At 37.3% G+C, this 21,291-nt stretch overlaps 1 protein-coding gene across 2 annotated transcripts in view; it reads right to left on the bottom strand.

Moving 5' to 3' along the window:
• MACROD2 (mono-ADP ribosylhydrolase 2) overlaps positions 1-21,291 on the bottom strand; it is a 1,969,440-nt gene that overhangs the window by 581,306 nt on the left and 1,366,843 nt on the right. For both annotated transcript variants that reach the window (XM_068566158.1, XM_068566159.1), the window contains exon 7: positions 21,053-21,083. In XM_068566158.1, the coding sequence (XP_068422259.1) occupies positions 21,053-21,083 (31 nt within the window). The remainder of the gene's footprint in view (positions 1-21,052; positions 21,084-21,291) is intronic.

The raw sequence follows: 21,291 nt of genomic DNA, 5'->3' as shown, positions 1-21,291 counted from the left end.
GAAGAAAATCTGGGAGAACTTCTAAAAATAATCTTGAAGTGGGAAGGCCTTCCTAAGTTGGAAATCATGAAGAAAAAAGACATAAATTTGGTTACATTTATAGGCTTATATATTCAGTGAATATATTTTTTGAAAATGCACAAGAAATTCAACAATGGTTGCCTCTCAAGAGTGATACTGGCAGTTTCAGGTGGGAAGAGATTTTTTAAAACTTTATGACCTTTTATACTGCTTTATTGTTTTTTTGCCATATGCATACATTATTTTAATGATAAAAGCACACCTTTAAAAAATGTCCCTCAATCTCTTATTCTCTTTGGTAACATTAGTGCCATATCAGTGTTCATATCTGAACACTGATATGGCACTAGGTATTATTAGGTAATAATACCTAACACTGCACCTAACACTGCATAGGTATTATAAATATTTTTCACTAGTCCTTTAAAGTCTGGTGTGGTGATCATGGCCCTCTCGTCAGTTATTAGCCAAAGCAAAGTGGGGATCTGTGTGATTCATTTCAGTGTCATGGGTATTCATTCACTATGTTCCATACTAGACATTAAGGGGACAGGGCTGCCCGCTGGTAACTCAGAGTGTAAACACTAGTGAATTGCTAGGTTTAGAAGTGGGGAGGAAAAAATGAATAAGTGCATCTAATGACTGGCTTGATAGACAAATCCTGAGGTACAGCGATCTGTTACTAGGCACTTTTCTTATCCACTCTGAGTCATCCAACAGTCTTAGGGATGGTCCTCTAAGAGGAAAGATGACCATTGTCAGGAACATTACCCTAGGATAACTGCAAGAAGGTCAACGCAAACACCAAATCCTGGCTCTTTATAATAAAAGAAAAAGACTTATTCGCATGTACTATAAGAAAAGAAGAAAAAAATTCCTAGAATGAAATATAAAGACTCTAACTTATTATGTTGTTTGTGTTCAAAACCTGTTGTTTCCTGTTTGATTTTTTTGGAACATATAATTCATATTCTCAATGAGAAAATACTATACATTTTAATTCTGTTGTCTGGACAAGACCCAAAGTGATTTGATTTATAACAAATATAAAGCATAGAGCATCTTTTTAATAGGAAAATGTGTACATTCATTTAACAGGAATTTACTCTTGAACATTCATCAGACTCTGTGCTGGGAGCTGGGGACTTAGGCGTGGGCAAAACCAGATACTAACACTGATAAAATAAAACCCCAGTAAACGTAAGCTGCAGTGTTGTGCAAATGAGTGTTGTGAAAGAGAGACACATGGTGCTACGAGTGCTGTAATAAGAAGGTTTGATCCGATCAGGGAGGTCAGGGAAGGCATCCCTCCAGAGACCATGCTTGGGTGGTTAACTCGCTGAAGCCAGGGAGGTAGGAGTTCTCCAGACCCAGGGCACAAACAGCGGAGCAGAGGCTGTCGGGAAGGACTGAAAGGTGGCCAATGGGGCTGGGCACAGAGATGCAGGCAAAGCCGGGCACCAAATGAGGCCAGGTGAGGGCTCCAAGACCATGTTGATAGTTTGTCTTCATCCTAAGAAAATGTGCTTAGAGTTCTGGATTGGGTTCCCAGAAACACATCTCTACTACGGGGATCTCTCCCACCTTCCACCTCCTAAGCAGTCGGAATGGTAACTCTGTACCTCTACATCACTAATGGTTAGCTCCAATCTTATAGCAGGGTATTCCAAGGAAAAGGGTTGGAGGTAGGGAAATAGGAACATAAGGGTTCTAGAGCTCGGAACTGGAGGAAGGATGAGGTCACGGCTTCTTATTAAAGAAAATCCTTGGGCTTTTTTCATTTCTAGCTTTATTGAGATATAACTGACATGTAACACTTTGTAAGTTTAAGGTATACAATAGAGTGATTTTATATACGTGTATATATGTATTGCAAAATGATTACCACAAAAAGGCTAATTAACACATCCATCACCTCACATAGTTACAAGTGTGCATGTGTATGGTGAGAACTTTTAAATATACAATATAGCATTGTTAACTATAATTGCCATGCTGTTATTACATCCCCAGAACTTATTCATAGTATAACTGGAAACTTTAGCATTGTTAACTATAATTGCCATGCTGTTATTACATCCCCAGAACTTATTCATAGTATAACTGGAAATTTGTACCCTTTGGCCACATTCACCCATTTCCCTAACCCATCAAGCTCTTCCCCTGGCAAAAACTAATCTGTTTTCTGTTTCAATAAGTTTGTTATATTAGATTCCACAAATAAGTGAGATCAGATAGTCTTCCTCTGTTTGACTTATTTTACTTAGCATAATACCCTCAAGATTTACCCATGCTGAAGGCAATGGCAGGATCTTCGTCTTTTTATGACTGAATAACATTCCATTATAAATCTAAATTTTCTTTATCTGCTCAAATATCGATCTGTCCACTTAGATGTGGACACTTAGATTGTTTCCATGTTCAGCTATTGTAAATAAAGTCTCAATGAACACAGAGGTGCTTATATTTCTTTGAGATAGTAATTTCATTTCCTTCAGGTATATACCCAGAGGTGTAATTACTGGATCTTACTGTAGTTCTTAATGTTTTGAGGAACCTCCATACTGTTTTCCTTAGTGGCTGCACCAATTTCCATTCCCACCAACAGTGTGCAAGGGTTCCCTTTTCTCTACATTCTCACCAACATTTGTTATTTTTTGTCTTTTTGGTAATAGCCATTCGAACAAGTGTGAGGTGAATTTCACTGTGGTTTTGATTTGTGTTTCCCTGATGATTAATGATATTGAGCACCTCTTAAAGTACCTGTTGGTTATTTCTATGTGTGTGTGCTCATGCCAGTGTCATACTGTTTTGATTACTATAGCTTTGCAATATAGTTTGAAATCAGGAAGCGTGACAATCCCAGCTTTGTTTTCTTTCTCAAGATTTCTTTGACTATTCAGAACCTTCTATGGTTCCATACAAATTTTAGTATTTTTTTGTTTTTCTGTAAAAAATGTCACTGGCATCTTGATAAGGATTGCACTGCATACACAGATTATTTTGGGTATTATGAACATTTTAGTAATATTAATCCTTCCAATCAGTGAACACAGAATGTCTTTCCATTTATTAGTGCCTTCTTCAATTTCTTTGAAGAATGTCTTAGAGTATTCAGTGTACAGACAGTTCACCTCCTTGGTTAGATTTATTCCTAAGTATAAAGTTTATGTTTTTGATGTTATTGTAAATGGGATTTTTTTAAAATTTCTTTTTCAGATAATTTGTTGTTAGTGTACAGAAACACAACTGATTTTTGTATAGGGATACTGTATCCTGCAACTTTACTAAATCCATTTGTTAGCTATAACAGTTTTGTTTTTGTTTTTTGTTTTGGTTTGTTTGTTTGTTTGGTGTAGTCCTTAGGATTTTCTATATATAAGATTATGTCATCTGTAAATGGACAATTTCACTTCTTCCTTTCCAATTTGGATGCCTTTTAATTCTTTTTCTTGCCTGATTGCTCCGGCTAGGACTTCCAGTATGATGTTGAATATGAGTCATGAGAGTGGGCACCCTTGTCTTATTCCTGATCTTAGAGGAAAACTTTTCATAATGTCACTGCTGAGTAAGATGTTAGCTGTGGGCTTATCATATATGGCCTTTATTATGTTGAAGTATGTTCCTTCTGTACCCTATTTGTTGAGTTTTATCATGAATGAATATTGAATTTTGTCAAATTCTTTTTCTGCATCAACTGAGATGATTACGTTATTTTTATATTTCCTTCAATTAATGTGATGTATCACATTTACTGATTTGCAAATGTTGAACCATCCCTGCATCCTAGGGATGAATCTCACTTGATCATGTTATATGATCTTTTTAATGTGCTTTTAATTCAGTTTGCTGGTATTTTGTTGAGAGTTTTTGCATTCGTCAGGGAATTTTCTTACATTCGTCAGGGAAATTGGCCTGTATTTTTCTTTTCTTATAGCATCCTTATCTGGCTTTGGTATCAGGGTAATGCTGGTCTCTAAAATGAGTTTGGAAGTGTTCCCTCCTCTTCAATTTTTTGGAAGAGTTTGAGAAGGATTGAAGTTCATTCTTTAAATGTTTGGTAGAATTCACTAGTGAAACCATCTGGTTGAGGGTTTTTCTGTGTTGAGAGGTTTTTGATTGCTGATTCAATCTCCACACTCGTTTTTTTATTTCTTCACAATTTAGTTTTGGTAGATAGTGTGTTTCTAAGAGTTTATCCATTTCTTCTATGTTGCAATTGTTGATGTACAGTTTTTCATACTAGTTTCATGATCCTTTGTATTTCTGTGGTATCAGTTGTAATGTCTCCTCTTTCATTTGTAATTTTATTTATTTGGGGTCCTCTTTTCTTCTTGGTTAGTCTAGCTCAAAGTTTGCCAATCTTGTTTTATCTTTTCAAAGAACTGACTCTTGGTTTTGCTAATATTTTCTATTGTTTCTCTACTCTTTATTTCACTTTTGTCTGCTTGCTTTGTTCTTTTTAGTTCTTAGAGGTGTAAAGTTAGGTTGTTTATTTAAGATCTTTCTCTAACCTTTACATATGCATTTATTGCTAAAAAACTTCCCGTTTCGATGTGCTTTTGCTGCATCCTTCAAATTGTGGTATGTTGTCTTTCCATTTTCATTTGTCTCAAGATATTCTTTCTTTTTTTTCCTTTTAATTTCTTCTTGGTTATTCATGAGAGTGCAGTTTAATTTCCATGTATTTGTAAAATATCCAGCTTTCCTCCTGTTATCAATTTCTAGTTTCATTCCATTGTGGTCAGAAAAAATACTTGTTATAGTTCCTATCTTCTTGAATTTTTTGAGACTTGGTATTACATATGACCTATTCTAGAAAATGTTCTATGTGCACTTGAGAAGAATGAGTATTCTGCAGCTGTTGGACAGAAAGTCCTCTATATGCCTTTTAAGTCCCTTTGGTCTATAGTGTCCTATAAATATCCTTGAGTTTCACACAGTCCTAGACCAAACTCTACTCAACTCCTTTGTTTTCTTTGAATGCCGTGAAGGACAGAGTCACCATTTCTCACCATCCATCACTTCCCCAGTAGGTTCTTTCCTACCTCACTCCACTGTAGAATGCACAACAGTTTCAATATTCTTACCCCTTTTTTCTTTTTTTTTTAAACAAAAAAGCCAAGTGGTTGCATTTAATGGTGTCCTTAATGATGCTTTTTTTTTAAAACATCTTTATTGGAGTATAATTGCTTTACAATGGTGTGTTAGTTTCTGCTTTATAACAAAGTGAATCAGCTATACATATACATATATCCCTATGTCTCTTCCCTCTTGCGTCTCCCTCCCTCCCACCCTCCCTATCCCACCCCTCTAGGTGGTCACAAAGCACTGAGCTGATCTCCCTGTGCTATGCGGCTGCTTCCCACTAGCTATCGGTTTTACATTCGGTAGTGTATATGTGTACATGCCACTCTCTCACTTTGTCCCAGCTTCCCCTTCCCCTCCCTATGTTCTCAAGTCCATTCTCTAATAGTTTACCCCTTTTTTCTAATGCTTTGAGTAAGCATAAAGTTTCCTGGGTCTCCTGAGGATCACTGCCATGAGAGACAAAAAAAATACACTGGGCTATAAAAGGTCAAGAGCACTTTCTTCAGCATGGAAGTTTCATTGGGCACTGGACTTCTGTCTTGGAAGGAAAGCTGTAAAAAGATTGTGATGGACCTGTTGTAGGAAGTACTATGGAGGCTGGGAAAGTGATCAAGGTTGCCCTGGTTCTGGGAGGGGGGAGCCTGGTAGGAAAAATAATTAGGAAAACCCCCATCTTCCCACTTACCTTCCCACTTGAAACAGCTCTAACACTATGACCCCATTTAAGATGGGCATTGCATTGTCTCAAGTGAGAATGAAGGAGTGAAGTGGAAGCAGTCAGTAGTTAAAGGGATGGCAGCAAAGAACACTGAGTGTAAAGAACAGGAAAGCAAAGGATGTTCTCAAGCACAAACTGGTCTACACGTTCCAGGTAATCCTCTAGCCAGTCTCCTTCTGCCTGGGAATGGCTGTCCTGCCATGAAATTGCCAGCACACTTGCCCCAGCTTCTTGGCATTCCTGTATCATCTTGTCACTCTTCTCCTTCACCAATTCCTCATGGTCACCATATTTTCTACCTCTTACCTCACCCCATGGCTGGACAGGTAGTTTGGAGTGAGGTCTGCTGGGAGAAAGACTAGACTAGGATACCTCCTATACACCCACATGTCTGCATGAACACACACACACACACACACACACACACACACACACACACTACTCTTAGGTCCCAATATGCCTTTAACATGTGCAGATACCTTAAAAAAGCATTTCAGGGGCTTCCTTGGTGGCGCAGTGGTTGAGAGTCTGCCTGCCAATGCAGAGGACACGGGTTCGAGCCCTGGTCTGGGAAGATCCCACAGGCCGCGGAGCAGCTGGGCCCGTGAGCCACAACTGCTGAGCCTGCGCGTCTGGAGCCTGTGCTCCGCAACAAGAGAGGCCGTCATAGTGAGAGGCCCGCGCACCGCGATGAAGAGTGGCCCCCGCTTGCTGCAGCTGGAGAGAGTCCTCGTACGGAAACGAAGACCCAACACAGCCAAAAATAAATGAATAAATAAATTAATTAAAAAAAAAAAAGCATTTCAAGTCAAGTATTTTTACATTTCTCAGACCCTTGATTCATATGCCTATTTTATTCTAGTAATGAGGCACATTTTCATTGTTTTATGAAGGATGAAAAAAGCTGATGAGTCCTCATTTCCTTCTATATGCAACATGCGAAAACAGCACTCCGTGCACTTCTCTTTCTTTTTCACTATGGATGAAGGGATTAAAATATTTGCAAAGTTGAAAAAAATTGAGAGGCAATAATTTAGGATGCTAACCTTTCCCCGTGGCAGTGCCAGCAGATCTTTCCAGCTTGCTAAGAGATTCAGAATTTGTGGAAGCTTGGAGCTCCTGAGCTGCTGGTGATAACTTTCACAGGTTCCTGTAATTATATGCAAGGGCTGGCGTTTGTAAGGTTGGTTGAATGCCTGGCTTTTAAACTGGAGCATTGGCAGTGTACCATAGGAACCATAAACCACAGGATGGGTACCCTCCTGAGGGTTAATTTTACAAGAAGATTTATTGGAAGAGGGCTATAAAATTACTTAACAGGTAAGTAACGTAGAGTTTTTGTTTAAATAGATAGATTATATTTATGCTTTAGAATACAATGTGATATTTCAGCTAAAAAAATAATTCCTCACTTGCATAGGCTAAGCCCTGGGACCTCAAGGATATAGATGTATCAAACTTTATCTTTAAAGGAGCTTTGATGATATAGTGGAAGAAGCACTGAAATGATACAAAGAGAGATGAATGTGCAGGTACTTTCTATATTAACCGAGTCTTTATGAGTTACTGACAATGAATCCAATGGCCTGGGGTAGGGTGATCCCTATTAAAAGGATTTGGCTAGAAAAAGAAGCTTGGGTAGAAGAGGCAGGGGTGGGAATAGGGTCCTAGAGGAAGTATGGAAGTCATGATCTTTATAGGGATGTCCTTGGGACTTAGTTCTAAAAAAGCCTCAGTTCAACTTTTTTCTTTTCTTCTAATAGCAGAAGGTATATATCAATTTTATTCCCACCTAATGTACGAGGAAGATTTGAACTGAACATCAAAGAAGAGATTAGTGAATGGATCATCTGGGACTGTAATCTTATATCCTCCTAATTCCCAAACCTGACCCTTGCTTCTCTGCCTTGTTGGTGGAATGGGCATCTGATATCAGTTTTCATATGAACTAGTTGTATATGGCAAGGCAAGTCACTCAGTAACCCTGGGTCTCATTTTTCCCACCCAGAAAAATAAGGAGCTAAGACAAGTATGATTTACAAAATGACTTCCAACCCCAAGAGCCTATGGTCTCAGAAATTTTTTTAAAATGTGCAAAATTTGGGGGTACTTTTGGCAACACAAAGCAAGCATTGATTGGGCCTTTTCCCTCTTCAAGCCAAGTGGCAGGATAACTGTTATCTACTCCTCAAGGTTTCCTAGGAAGGAAGCATTAGAACGCTGTCTTACAGAACCATGATTTGGTTTTGTCCATCAGAATATCCCATCTTACAACGTGGAACTTCACTTTTGAGACCACAAATAACTGTAATTATTTTGCCTCTCTTATCACTGAAAGTTTTTATTTATATACAGACAAAACGAAATGTTTTCATTCTTAGGGTTTAGATAAACTGTTGTGAGCTTAGAATTGATGAAGCAAATTGACTTATTTTTTAATCAGTAGGCTACAGTGGTTATGGCTAAGCATGATATAGAAAGCCTGCCATGATATTACCAACAGGTGTCATTTCCATATGGCTAAACTCACAAGGCTCAACCATAGGACCACCTCAGAGGGGGCTGAGAGGCGACAACTGGCCTTCAGAGAAGCAGCATAAGGAACCCAATAGAAAGTGGGGTGGTTCTGATGATAAGACTGATGGCTGGTGTCATTCAGAACCTAAGTAAATCCTTAATAAATTACTTAGAAAATAAATTTAATTAGTAAAAAAGTAAATTACTTGTTCAATAGTGTAGACACTCTTCTACAATCTAGGTGATAGAAGTGAATAAAACACTCAAAGCTCCTATCCCTGAGGAACTCAGACTCCAGTGGGAAAGTAAGAATGATAACAATAATAAAATTACTATTAACAGTAAAAGTAATAATAATTGGTAAATGTTTATATATCTGATACCATGATAAGCATTTTAACGTACTATCTAATTTAATCTTACAACAACCTCATGTTACAGGCATTGTTATCACTATTTGACAATTGAAGTTACTAAGGCCCAGAGAGAGTAACTTGCCTGAGGACACACAACTAATGATACACAGACTCAGAATTTGAACCTAGATCTATGTCATCCTAAAACCCAGGCCCATAGCCACTTTGATATGTGCCCTCCTATTCCATATTCCTTGTTATTCTAAGGGAACTCCAAGGCAGTGATACTCAAAGACTGATCACACACCATGCTACAAGACCATGCTACAAGAAACCTACATTATCATCTAGGCAGGCAGGACACCAGAATCATGAAGCAAAGGTAGCCTTTGAAGGGGCTTGAGAGAAAGTAGGCAACCAAAGAATGGAAGTGTTTCAGGATGAGTAAAAATTAACTAGATGATAAAAAATAAACTCACAATGGATTAAAGATCTAAATGTAATACCAGGTACTGTAATACTAAAGGAAAACATAGGTAGAACACTCTTTGACTTAAATCACAGCAATATTTTTTTTTGGATCCATCTCCTAAAGCAAAGGAAACAACAGCAAAAATAAACAAATGGGACCTAACTAAACGTAAAAGCTTCTGCACAGCAAAGGAAACCATTGACAAAACAAAAAGACAACCTACTGAATGGGAGAAAACATTTGCAAATTATATTACTGATATGGGGTTAATATTCAACATATATAAACAGCCATTTTCCCAAAGAGGAAATGCAGATGGCCAACAGGCACATGAAAAGATGCTCAACATAAATAATCATCAGAGAAATGCAAATCAAAACCACAATGAGATATCACCTCACACCTGTCAGACTGGCTATCATCAAACACAAATAAATGTTGGCGAGGACATGGAGAAAAGGGAACCCTCGTACACTGTTGGTAGGAATATAAATTGGTGCAGCCACTGTGGAAAACAGTATGGAAATTTCTCAAAAAACTAAAAATAGAACTACCATATGACCCAGCAATTCCACTCCTGAGTACATATCTGAAAATAACAAAAACACTAATTTGAAAAGATACATGCACCCCAATGTTCACAGCATTATTTACAATTGCCAAGGTATGGAAGCAACCTAAGTGTCCATCAACAGATGAATAGATAAAGAAGATGTGGCATATATATATGATGGAATACTACATGGCCATAAAAATAATAAAATGTTGGCATTTGCAGCAACATGAATGGACTTGGAGGGCATTCGCTAAGTGAAATAAGTCAGACAGAGAAAGACAAATTCGGTACAATATCACTTATATGTAGAATCTAAAAATATACAAAAAAACTGGTGAATAAAACAGAAAAGAAGCAGACCCACATATATAGAGAAAACTAGTCATTACCAGTGGGGAGAGGAAAGAGAGTAGGGACTGTATAGGGGTAGGGAGAAAAAAGGGAGTCATTATGGGATTATATGAAATCATGTGCGTGAAACTTTTGAAAATTGTGAAGCACTAAAGAATTTTAAAAATCTTTTGGGCTTCCCTGGTGGCACAGTGGTTGAGAATCCGCCTGCTAATGCAGGGGACAAGGGTTGGAACCCTGGTCTGGGAAGATCCCACATGCTGCAGAGTGGCTAGGCCCGTGGGCCACAATTACTGAGCCTGCGCGTCTGGAGCCTGTGCTCCACAACAAGAGAGGCCCGCGCACCGCGATGAAGAGTGGCCCCCGCTTGCCACAACTAGAGAAAGCCCTCACACAGAAACGAAGACCCAACACAGCCATAGATAAATAAATAAATTTTTAAAAAAAATCTTTTATTCAATAAAATCAAAAATTAAAAAAAAATAACTGGAGAACACCATTGTATCAGTTCTAATTTGTACATTTAGATATATAATTATACCCAAATTAACTGTATATAAGCATTATTCATAATAGCTAAAAAGTAGTAATGAATAAGTATATCCATGAACTGAAAAAATGGATAAAATGGGGTACATCCATATAACCGAATATTAAGAAAAAGGAATAAATTACTGATGCATGCTACAACATGGATGGACTTTGAAAATATCATGCTAAGTGAAAGAGGCTAGTCACAAAAGACCACATATTTTATGATTTCCATTTACATGAAATATATCCAGAACAGGCAAATCTATAGATACCAAGAGTAGATTATTATTTGCCTAAAGCTGGGGAAGAGAGGTTGAGGAGTAACATCTAATATGGGGTTTCTTTGGGGATAATGAACATTTACTAAAATTAGATTATGATGATGGTTACACAGGTCTGTGAATCTACTAAAATCATTTTAAAAGGAAGGGTTTTATATTATGTGAATTATATTTTAATAGAAATGCTGAAAAATTAACTGCATATAAAAGATTGGGCTCGGTTATTATTAACTGACTCTTCCGTTATCCTCTTAAAATCTAAGTGAAATCATTCCTTTTAATAAGTAAGAACATAGAAACGAGGGTGTGATAGATCTCAATGATTACTGAATCCAGAGTCTGGTCTCTAGACCCTTTCCTACCATTGGATTTCACTACCATTCATTCATTCATTCATCTATGACACCGTTTTTTAAGAGAAGTTTTAGGTTTACAACAAAACTGAGAGGAAGATACAGAGATTTCTCATACACTCCTACCTACACCCACCCATGCAGAGCCTCCCTCATTATCAACATCAAGCACTAGAGTGGTACATTTGTTACAAGAGATGAACTTACTCTGACATATCATAATCAAAGTCCATAGTTTACCTTAGGATTTGCTCTTCACATTATACATTCTACAGGTTTGGACAAAAATGTAATGACATATATGGATCATTATAAAATCATCCAGAGTATTTTCACTGCCCTAAAAAATCCTCTGTGCTCTGCCTATTCATCTCTCCCCCAACCCAAATCTTGGCAAACACTGATCTTTTTTTTGTATCTGTAGTTTTTTCCTTTTCCAGAAAGTCTTATAGTTGGAATCATACAGTATGTAGCTGTTTCAGACTGGCTTCTTCACTTAGTAATATGAATTTAAGGTTCTTCCATGTCTTTTCATGGCTTGATTGCTCATTTCTTTTTAACAGTGAATAATATTCCACTGTCCTGATATACCACAGTTTATTTACCCATTAACTGACTGAAAGACATCTTGATTGCATCCAAATTTTGGCAATTATGAACAAAGCTGCTATAAACATCTGTGTGCATATTTTAGTGTGGACAGAAATTTTCATCACCTTTGGGAAAATACCAAGGAGCACAATTGCTGGATCACATGTTAAGACTATATTTAGCTTTGTAAGAAACTAGAAAACTGTCTTCCAAAGTGGCTGTACTGTTTTGCATTCCCACCAGTAATGAATGAGAGTTTCTGTTGCTGCACATCCTCACCAGCATTTGACACTGTCAGTGTTCCGGATTTTGGATACTCTAATAGGTGTGTGGTGCCATTTCATTGTTATTTTAATTTGCAATTCCCTGATGACATATGATGCAGAACATCTTTTCATATGTTTATTTGTCATCTGTGTATCTTCTTTTATGAAGTGTCTGTTAAGGTTTTTGACCTATTTTTTCATTGGGTTGTTCATTTTTTATTGTTGAGTTTTCAAAATTCTTTGTATATTATGCATAACATTTCATTATAAAATTCATCTTCTGGAAATATTTTCTCCCAGTCTGTGGCTTGTCTTCTAATTTTCTTGATATTGTCATTCACAGAGCATAAGTTTTCAATTTTAATGAAGTCTAAATTATCAAATTTTTCTTTCTGGATCGTATCTTTGGTGTAGTATCTAAAAAAGCATCATCATACTCAAGGTTATCTACATTTTCATCTACATTGTCTTCTAGGAGATTTATAGTTTTGCAATTTACATTTAGGTCTATGATCCATTTTGAGTTAATTTTTGGGAAGGGTGTAAGGTCTGTGTCTGGATTTTTTGTTGCATGTGGATGTCCAGTTGTTCCAGCACCATTTATTGAAGAGATTATCTTTGTGTCATTGTATTACTCTTACCCCTTTAACAAAGATCAGTTGACTATATTTACATGTGTCTATCTCTGGGGTCTCTATTCTATTGAGTTATTTGTCTATTTTTTTCACCAATACCACACTGTCTTGATTACTATAGCTTTATAATAATTCTTGAAGTTGGGTACTGTCAGTCCTCCAACTTTGCTCTTTTCCTTCAATATTGTGTTCACTAGTCTAGGTCTTTTGCTTCTCCATATAAAGTTTAGAATCAGTTTGTAAATATCCATAAAATAACTTTCTGGGATTTAAACTGGGATTACATTGAATCTATACATTAAGTTGGGAAGAACTATGCCTTGACAATATTGAGTTTTCCTATCCATGAACATGGGATATCTCTCCATTTATTTATTTATAAAAATTGACTTTTTTATACTAACCTTTATCCTACAACCTTGCTATAACTGCTTGTTAGTTCCAGGATAATTTTTTTGTCAATTCTTTTTGATTTTCTGCAAAGACAATCATGTGGTCTCCAAATAAAGACAGTTTTATGTATTCCTTCCCAATCTGTATGCTTTTTATTTCCTCTTCTTAGCAAAGACTTACAGTATGATGTTGGAAAGAAGTGATGAGAGGGAATATCCTTGACTTGTACCTGATCTTACTGCGAAAGTTTTGAGTTTCTCACCATTAGGTATGACATTAGCTATAGGTTTTTTGTAGATAGTCTTTGCCAAGTTGTGGAAGTTACCTACTAGTCCTAGTTTACTAAGAGTTTTTATCATAAATGGGCATTGGATCTTGTCAAATGCTTTTTCTGAATTCATTGATAATTACATGGTTTTTCTTCCATAGTCTGGTGATGTGACAGATAACCTTAATTGACTTTTGAATGTCTAACCAGGCTTGCATACCTTGGATAAGTCCCACTTATCATGGCATCTAATTCTTTTTATACATTTTTGGATTTGATTTGCTAATATTTTGTTGAGGGCCTACTTATTTTGTAGTTGTTAATTAAACAAATATTTATTAGAACTACTCTACATCCAGGTGTGGTAGGACAGAGCTTAGAGCCCAGTTTCATAAGCTAAGTCTCAAAGAATAAAAGTCTTGAGTAAAGAGAAAATAAGTTTTATCAAAAATTTAGTTGCTTAGAAAGATCTGGGAATGTTTAGGTGAACCTAAATTCATTTAAAACATTGTGTAATAAATTCAGGGCCACAACTAGAGGTGAGGTAACACCACCGCAGATTAATGTTGCCTTGAATGATAGAGTGGAACAAATCCTCCCCAAGCAGAATGCTCACTTTGGAACTATTTGCATAGAAAGAAATCAACATCTATATACAATGAGACACTCTATTTTGGAGCCTCTTTGTTACAGCAGCTTAGCTTTACCCTAACTAATATGGTCTCTTTCAAATGCATTTCAAGATGTTTTCTTAAAAATAGAATCATTGACTAAAAAGGATTTGACATGAAAATCATTGTCCTAAAGAGCTAAACATACTTGATTTCTCTAAGAGCTTTCAGAATTATTTTTGAATTCCTTTCTAAAGAGAGCTGAGCTATGTTTATTTAAAGTCACCCTTTAGATACAAGTATGTATAAGGAGCGAATAAAAAGGAGTGTCATTCGAGACTGGATGAGAAAAATGAGCAAGCGCATGGAAATTATTCCACTGATCAAATGGAAAGTGTGGTCCATTCTTAGGAAGTTCTTTAGGGAGAGCATTTTATTAGTGCTCCCATTTTTCAACATGGCTGAAAGATATTCCCAGGCTTCCTATTAAATGGATAGGCTTTGTAATTTACTGAAGTGGTTTTCCTATTTCCTTAAAAGACTTACTGTTTTGATACTCTTCTATAAGAAAAGCCATTTTTAAAATGTAACATAATAATATATGGCAGCTTCTGAGGATGGGGTGAATTGGAATTCATTTCTGCTTTCTAGTCCTAAGACCAATTTTTACCTTGACACAGTTGCAAAGAGGTAGACATTCAGACCTCAGAAACAGTAATAAAGTTGTAATCTTTATTACTTTTTGAAACACTTAATCTTTTAATTAAGTCCTAAAATTGTTCAATTTGAACAGAACACCAGGGAGAATGACACTGGTTTCTGCAGTACCAGAAAGCTAGGTTTCCAGGATTTTCATTTCTTTTGGCAGATCCCCTGGGGGAATCCTGCCCATGGGTCTCAATGTCATTTTTATGTAAGCTGAACTAGCATATTTTGTTGCCAGATGCTGGAAACTCTCTTCCAGTGCAAAGGTAGTACTTTTGGTTTCTTAGTTTGATGCATTTTTATTATTAAAGACTCATGTAGTTTAGAGAGAGTAAAAGGGGAGTTTGTACCGCGTTTTGTGGGATGAATGTATAAATGTGTACATGTGTGACTGAATTTGCTAGAACTGTCTATTCAAATGATAAGTACTCAGAGGATTAGAAACAATAGCTACAATTTCATTGTCTGTTAAACTCTTTCTCCAGTGCTTCATAAGGATCAGTTCATAAAATATTATTCAAATGTGATAGAATTAAGATGGGTTTGTCCCCAGCACTGCATTTTCCCAAAGGGAAGTAAGGTACGCTGATTCTAATGTTACTTCCCTTTGAGGGCCAGCAATTAACTCAAGGATTGCCAAGAACAATAACACTTCCTACAGTGGGAATAATGTTCCCAGGACAAAAAACACAGGATGTCACAGAAGGGAATTTATGAGAGAAAAAAGAGTCATCATTAGACCACCTGAAAGGACGTTTTCAAAGCAAATGGAAATATCAAAGGGAAGAGAAGAAAGCCAGAGGGAGGAGGGGAGCTTTCAGGGGGATGAAAAGGAGGGGCACACATTTTTGTCAATTTTGCTCTGGTTTCCAAATGCATTACATAAGATAACTCTTCCAGCAAGCCCAGAATTGCACAGCCATGGTTGTCACACCCTCTGAAACCTGTCAGCATTTAAACCTGACAGAGGGCATGCCCTTAGCATTGCCGTTGGAGAACGCTCTGGTTTTTTTCCAAGTCATGTCTGTGAATTTAAACATATGTAGTGATAAAAATATTTGCCAAGTATATATAAGGTAAACGAAACGTCACGTAGATCTCCTTTTTTTTAACCAGTTAGAAGCAGAAGAGCAAACTTGAATGCAAATGAGAGAGGATTCAATTAGAGAGTTGTGTTCTGGCAGCATTTCATGGAAAGCAGCGGGAGACCGGGTGATTTGATAGAAACGGGCCTTCCACGTTGATAACAGAAATCTAATGAATAAATATGGGAGCTGCTTTCACTAAGTTATACTGCACTTAAATTTTTCCCACAGATTTCCAGCCAATAACTCAATGTCTGAAATTCCTTCCTCTCTAAAAACACCATCTTGTACCTGGAAAGGAAGATTCAATTTTTTTTTTTTTTTTCTCCAGAAAGAATATTTTCTCAGTTACTCAAGGGATACACTTTTCCACCTGGACTTCATTTCTGTTAACTATATTGACTCTCATAAAATAGACGAAAATTATTTTTGCTGTTCACTTCTCAGTAAAAATTCCATTGCTATGGATCATGTCTAGCCTCTTGTGTTAAACTTATTAGCACCAGAGTATCCAAGTTGGGCTCAAAGGGCAGAACGCACACGCAAGATCTGAAATGTTCATCAGGGAAGTTCAAATCTATCCCTCTGAGACCGGTTTAGTGGCCAAATCAAACCTTTAACTGGGATCTGGGAGTTTAAAGCCCCTGTAAGCCTCATCTGGACCTATTTTTCCAAAAGTAACAGGGGCCTTGCTTTGGTATTTTACCAAATGTGGCTTTTCAACCTGAGTGTAAGCAGGCGGTCTGGTACCCTGTGGAACCATCCTGGAAACATTACATTGGGGCAGCAACAGCGGTGGCTGAAAATCAGAGTGGGAAATTCTGGCTCCTCGTCCAGGGAAACTTCAAAGCAGGCAGGGCCTGCTCCCATTGTATTTCTCCCTTAAATCGGGCTGAGTCACATGGTAGATATTTTTCAGTCTGTGTTCTGCAAAAAGGTACAGATGGTTTTGTCTCCAAAAGGCTAGGATTAAGAAGAGGCTGGGAGAGGAATTGGTCTCCACCGTGGTCTCCAGTGTCCCCAAAATACTGGTGTGCCCAGATCCTTCCAGACATGCTTTGAGTATGGTGATGTTTCCACAAAATGGAAATGCTTACTGTTGACATTGCCCTGGTATGAGATCATCTTGGCAATTAAATAACTCAAACCCCTTCCAAAGATGGTTCTACCATAGTCAAAATTTTTGTTCTGATAGAAGAATTAGAGTTACATTGAGTTTTGGGAACATAAATCTAAAAGTGAAGGTCAATCCAAAGCAAACAGGTATCTGAGAAATTACAGCAGATGGGGAGGGGGCTGGGACTAGGACATGTCGGGAAAAGTCGGGATAGGGCCTCAGAGAAACAGGTATCCCCCTGAGAGACCGTCATCCCCTGGGCCATGATAAATAACAAAGCGTTTTGTTTTGTTTTGTTTTGTTTAAGTGAAGTAGAGTGCTGTATTTATCTTGGTTTTCTTTTTTAAGAAAACTTTATTGGAGTATAGTTGATTTACAATGTTGTGTTAGTTTCAGATGTACAGTAAAGTGAATCAGTTATACATATACCCAAAGAAGACATACAGATACCTTGGTTTTCTAACTGAACAAGTTCTTGAGTTTTCATTTCCCCTTGTGAAGGTGGACACTGCCATGCTTACAGATATCATTCCTAGTTTGAGAATGTTTTTTAGAAGCACATTTGTTTTTCCTAAAATAGAGATGTTTGCCCATTAAGAAAATACCAACCAGGAAGCTTTCTCTGCCTGCTATTTTGCCAATCAACAATTCTGCTTCTTGTATCATCAGTTAGGCAACAATTGGGGTTATAATCATTATTGTTGTCACCAAACAGCAATTATTTCCTGAGCTTCTCAGGGAGACACAATGCTAGACGGTGGGTGTGCGTAGAATATGCACAAGTGAATCCCTGCTCATGAAAAAAGCTCCAGATCGGCTATGAACACAGGATATATTAAAAAAAATATATCTATGGAACAATATGAAGAGGCAGTTGTTAATTGTCCAGATTACAAATGCTGAAAGAGTTCAAATGATATAATGACTGTCCAGATTTGGCATATTCAAGGAAGACTTCTCAGAGATCAAGCTTCAACCTATATAAGTGTGTGTGGTGTGTTTTTGTTTGGGGATTGGGGTAGAGAATAGTGGTGGTGATGGTGTGTGTGAGTTTGGTGCTTGTGGGTGTGTTATAAGGAAGGGGCACAGAATTGGACCTGGGAAGGCACATGCCAGGCTCTGAGACTCATCAACTCATTTGTGTGTAAGAGAAAATGTGTCCATGATGGGTGGATGTCAAGAAATTTCTCAAACTATATTCTGGAGAAAACACTAGTCCTGAGAAAGTTTGAGAGAAGAATAATTTCTATGGACAAATAACCCTAGGAAATACTACAAAGTAAATCCCCCCTTTTAAAGATGCAAAGGCAAAGGTACATACAAAATTCTTGGCACAGCAACTCACATCCTCAAGAAGAGATTTTTTTTTTCCCCTCTTCACAAATCTTGAAAGCGCTGGTTTAGGGAGATACATAAATTGCCTATTGTTCAGTCTAGAAAGAGTCTACAAGTAACAGAATATGATCAAAGGCCCCTGAGCAGATGCAAAACATGCACCAAGTGTTAGTTTAGAAAAATTCATGTAGTAAGGTTTAGAATATGGAATAAGAAGGCAAGGCCTGGAACCAGGAGACTGTTCTGAATATTTACTCATAATCCACCAAGCATGACTTGCAAAGTGTTGGGAGTTTTATTTGTCTGCTTTTAACTCTTTTTTTTCTTTTTAGCTGTGGACCACTTTCTTCAAATATTCTTTCAAATACCAATAAGTAAAGATAAAAGTAAAATTGATCTAGATAATAGAGGAGGCAGAACTAAGTTCTGAATAAGAGCAAGAAAACAACTGACCCATAAAATATGAGTACTTAGGAGAGAATCAAGGGCTGATCAGAAAGCTATAGTTTCACAAGGGACATATGGCATAATATTCAAGTTACAAAATGCTAAATAGTTCAGAAAGAGACCTGGAGTAACCTAAACATTATTAAAGATCTCATGGAGCTAAAAATAATTCTAGGTCTCGAGCACAGGTGCGTCTAACCAAAGACAACATGGCACCTGACTTTGCAGGTATCAGCCTCACTTTGAAATTTACTCAGAAACTAGAGGGGAAAAGAGATGAGTAGCCAGGACTTGAAAACTATATTCTTTGACCTGGCATTGGGAAAACTGACTGAGCTCATGTGGTGGAAGCCCTCCAAGCCAGTGACATGACTCCTTATCAGTGCCTTTCTCAACAGTCTTCAATATTCCCCTCCCACCCAACACAATGCTGTACTGACCTGGTTATTATACACTGAGCCATGTTACTCTAAGGAGGAATCCCTGCCCTTCAGGGATTGAAATTAACCAAGGGCCACTTTAGTTTTGTTTTGTTTTGTTTTTTAAAGATTTATTTATTTTATTGATTGATTGATTGATTGCTATGTTGGGTCTTCGTTTCTGTGCTAGGGCTTTCTCTAGTTGTGGCAAGCGGGGGCCACTCTTCATCGCGGTGCGCGGTCCTCTCACTATCGTGGCCTCTCTTGTTGCGGAGCACAGGCTCCAGACGCGCAAGCTCAGTAGTTGTGGCTCACGGGCCCAGCTGCTCCGCGGCATGTGGGATCCTCCCAGACCAGGGCTCGAACCCGTGTCCCCTGCATTGGCAGGCAGACTCCCAACCACTGCACCACCAGGGAAGCCCCCACTTTAGTTTTGATTTAGTTTTTACTATGCTCTCTTCAGCCTTTCATTTTAGTGTTCCCTCCTCATCTTCCTTTACTTTTCTATTTCCTTTTCCTGCCATTTCCCCCTTTCTTAATGCATCGTGTTAAATTCAGCTTCTGAAAGTCTTTGTATATTACCATCAGAGACACAATGGACATTGGCAATACGACATAGGATTGTTTTTGGCAGTTGGGTTTTTGCTCGTTTTTTTGTCAAGGAAAATCAAGATTGTCATGAGAGAACATTTTCAAAAATCAGAACCATTTCTGTGGTGGAGTCTGATTTGCTTTTAGACAAGATGAAATGAAGATTTGGGCGCTTGACCAAGTAAAACTTTGCATGTAATACTTCCTTTAAGCAAATATATAAGTAAGAGTTATAACTGGGTATCTGTGAGGCAGAAAGAGTGGCCATGATGGGGATAACGGTGCAGATGGTCCAGCTTAGCCCACCAGCCCAGTGTCCAATGTGTTTCCACAAAGACAGGCTGTAGTGGAATCCAGAGAGAAAAAAAAACATGCCTTAAATTTTTAAATAATGTCACCAAATCTTTCCCCATTTAATTTGATTCAGGCCTCCATTTTCCACTTTATTCTCACCAAAACCTTCAAAAAAAATACCACATTAAGAGGAAATAAGTCTCCTATCTTTGATATCACTTTAGCTATCCTTCCCCTATAGTGATGAACTTAAATAATTTTTTACATTTGTACATATTTTATTTTTCAGTTAAGAGTCTCCATGTGAGAAGTTTGAACTCAGAAATGTCATAATCTATTTTGCTTGATCAGAAAACCCTAAAACGACAAACTCTGTTTTACCTGAATATGTAAAACAGATTTATTAATGGCCTGAGATAAAAAGCATAGGGATATGTCACTGTAGGTAGAAGAATATTTAGAGAGCTTTACTCTAGTGAAAACAAGTAATGATAAAAACATTCTGCTTCCATCTGTAAGTGAAGCAGCCACTACTTAAAACAATCTATCAATACCAGAAAAAAAAATTTGCATCTTATTAAAAGTATTTGTTTTTATTGTCACATATTTGTTTTTTTTTATTTAAATATACAGACATATACGTGTGTGCCTTTTAAAACTTCTATTATTTTGTAATTCTCAACAAAATAATGGTAATGTTAGGTTTTATATGCATTATGATTCATCTAACAGAAAAACCTGACTTTATTAAAGAAAATACTATTAGAGGTCAGATCCTACTAGAGCAAAATTTTTACCTAACAAAAGACGTTAAGCCACAGTGCATCTAATCATTGCACATGGTATGCAATACAACTAAATTCAACAACACACAAAATATCCAAATAGCCTCTCGAGATTCCTCAATGGGATGTGACCTGCATTTTGAGTCTCTTTATATCACAGCAAACTATATCCACCAGAGAACCTCTTATTTTTCCTGTTAACCTTGATTTTAACAACAAAATAAAGAAATATAAACATTACCAAAAGATAGATCACTTACCATAAATGCCTGTTGAGATGCAGGGAAATGCCTGTGAATAAACCACAAAAATAACAATAAATTTTAAAGGCACGATTCTGCTCACACCCGACATCATCTATTTCAACATCTGTTTTGCTTGATAATGGGATGCCCTCTACTCACATACTCTGACCTCTGAACCCCACTCAGTTGGAATAGGAGACATTGTGGAAATGGCATATTTGATTAACTGAAAAATTGTCTTTACCAGCAGTTAT

This window comes from Eschrichtius robustus, chromosome 16, assembly GCF_028021215.1.
Source record: "Eschrichtius robustus isolate mEscRob2 chromosome 16, mEscRob2.pri, whole genome shotgun sequence".
Taxonomy (NCBI): domain Eukaryota; kingdom Metazoa; phylum Chordata; class Mammalia; order Artiodactyla; family Eschrichtiidae; genus Eschrichtius; species Eschrichtius robustus.
This window is presented reverse-complemented; position numbering and strand designations above follow the sequence as displayed.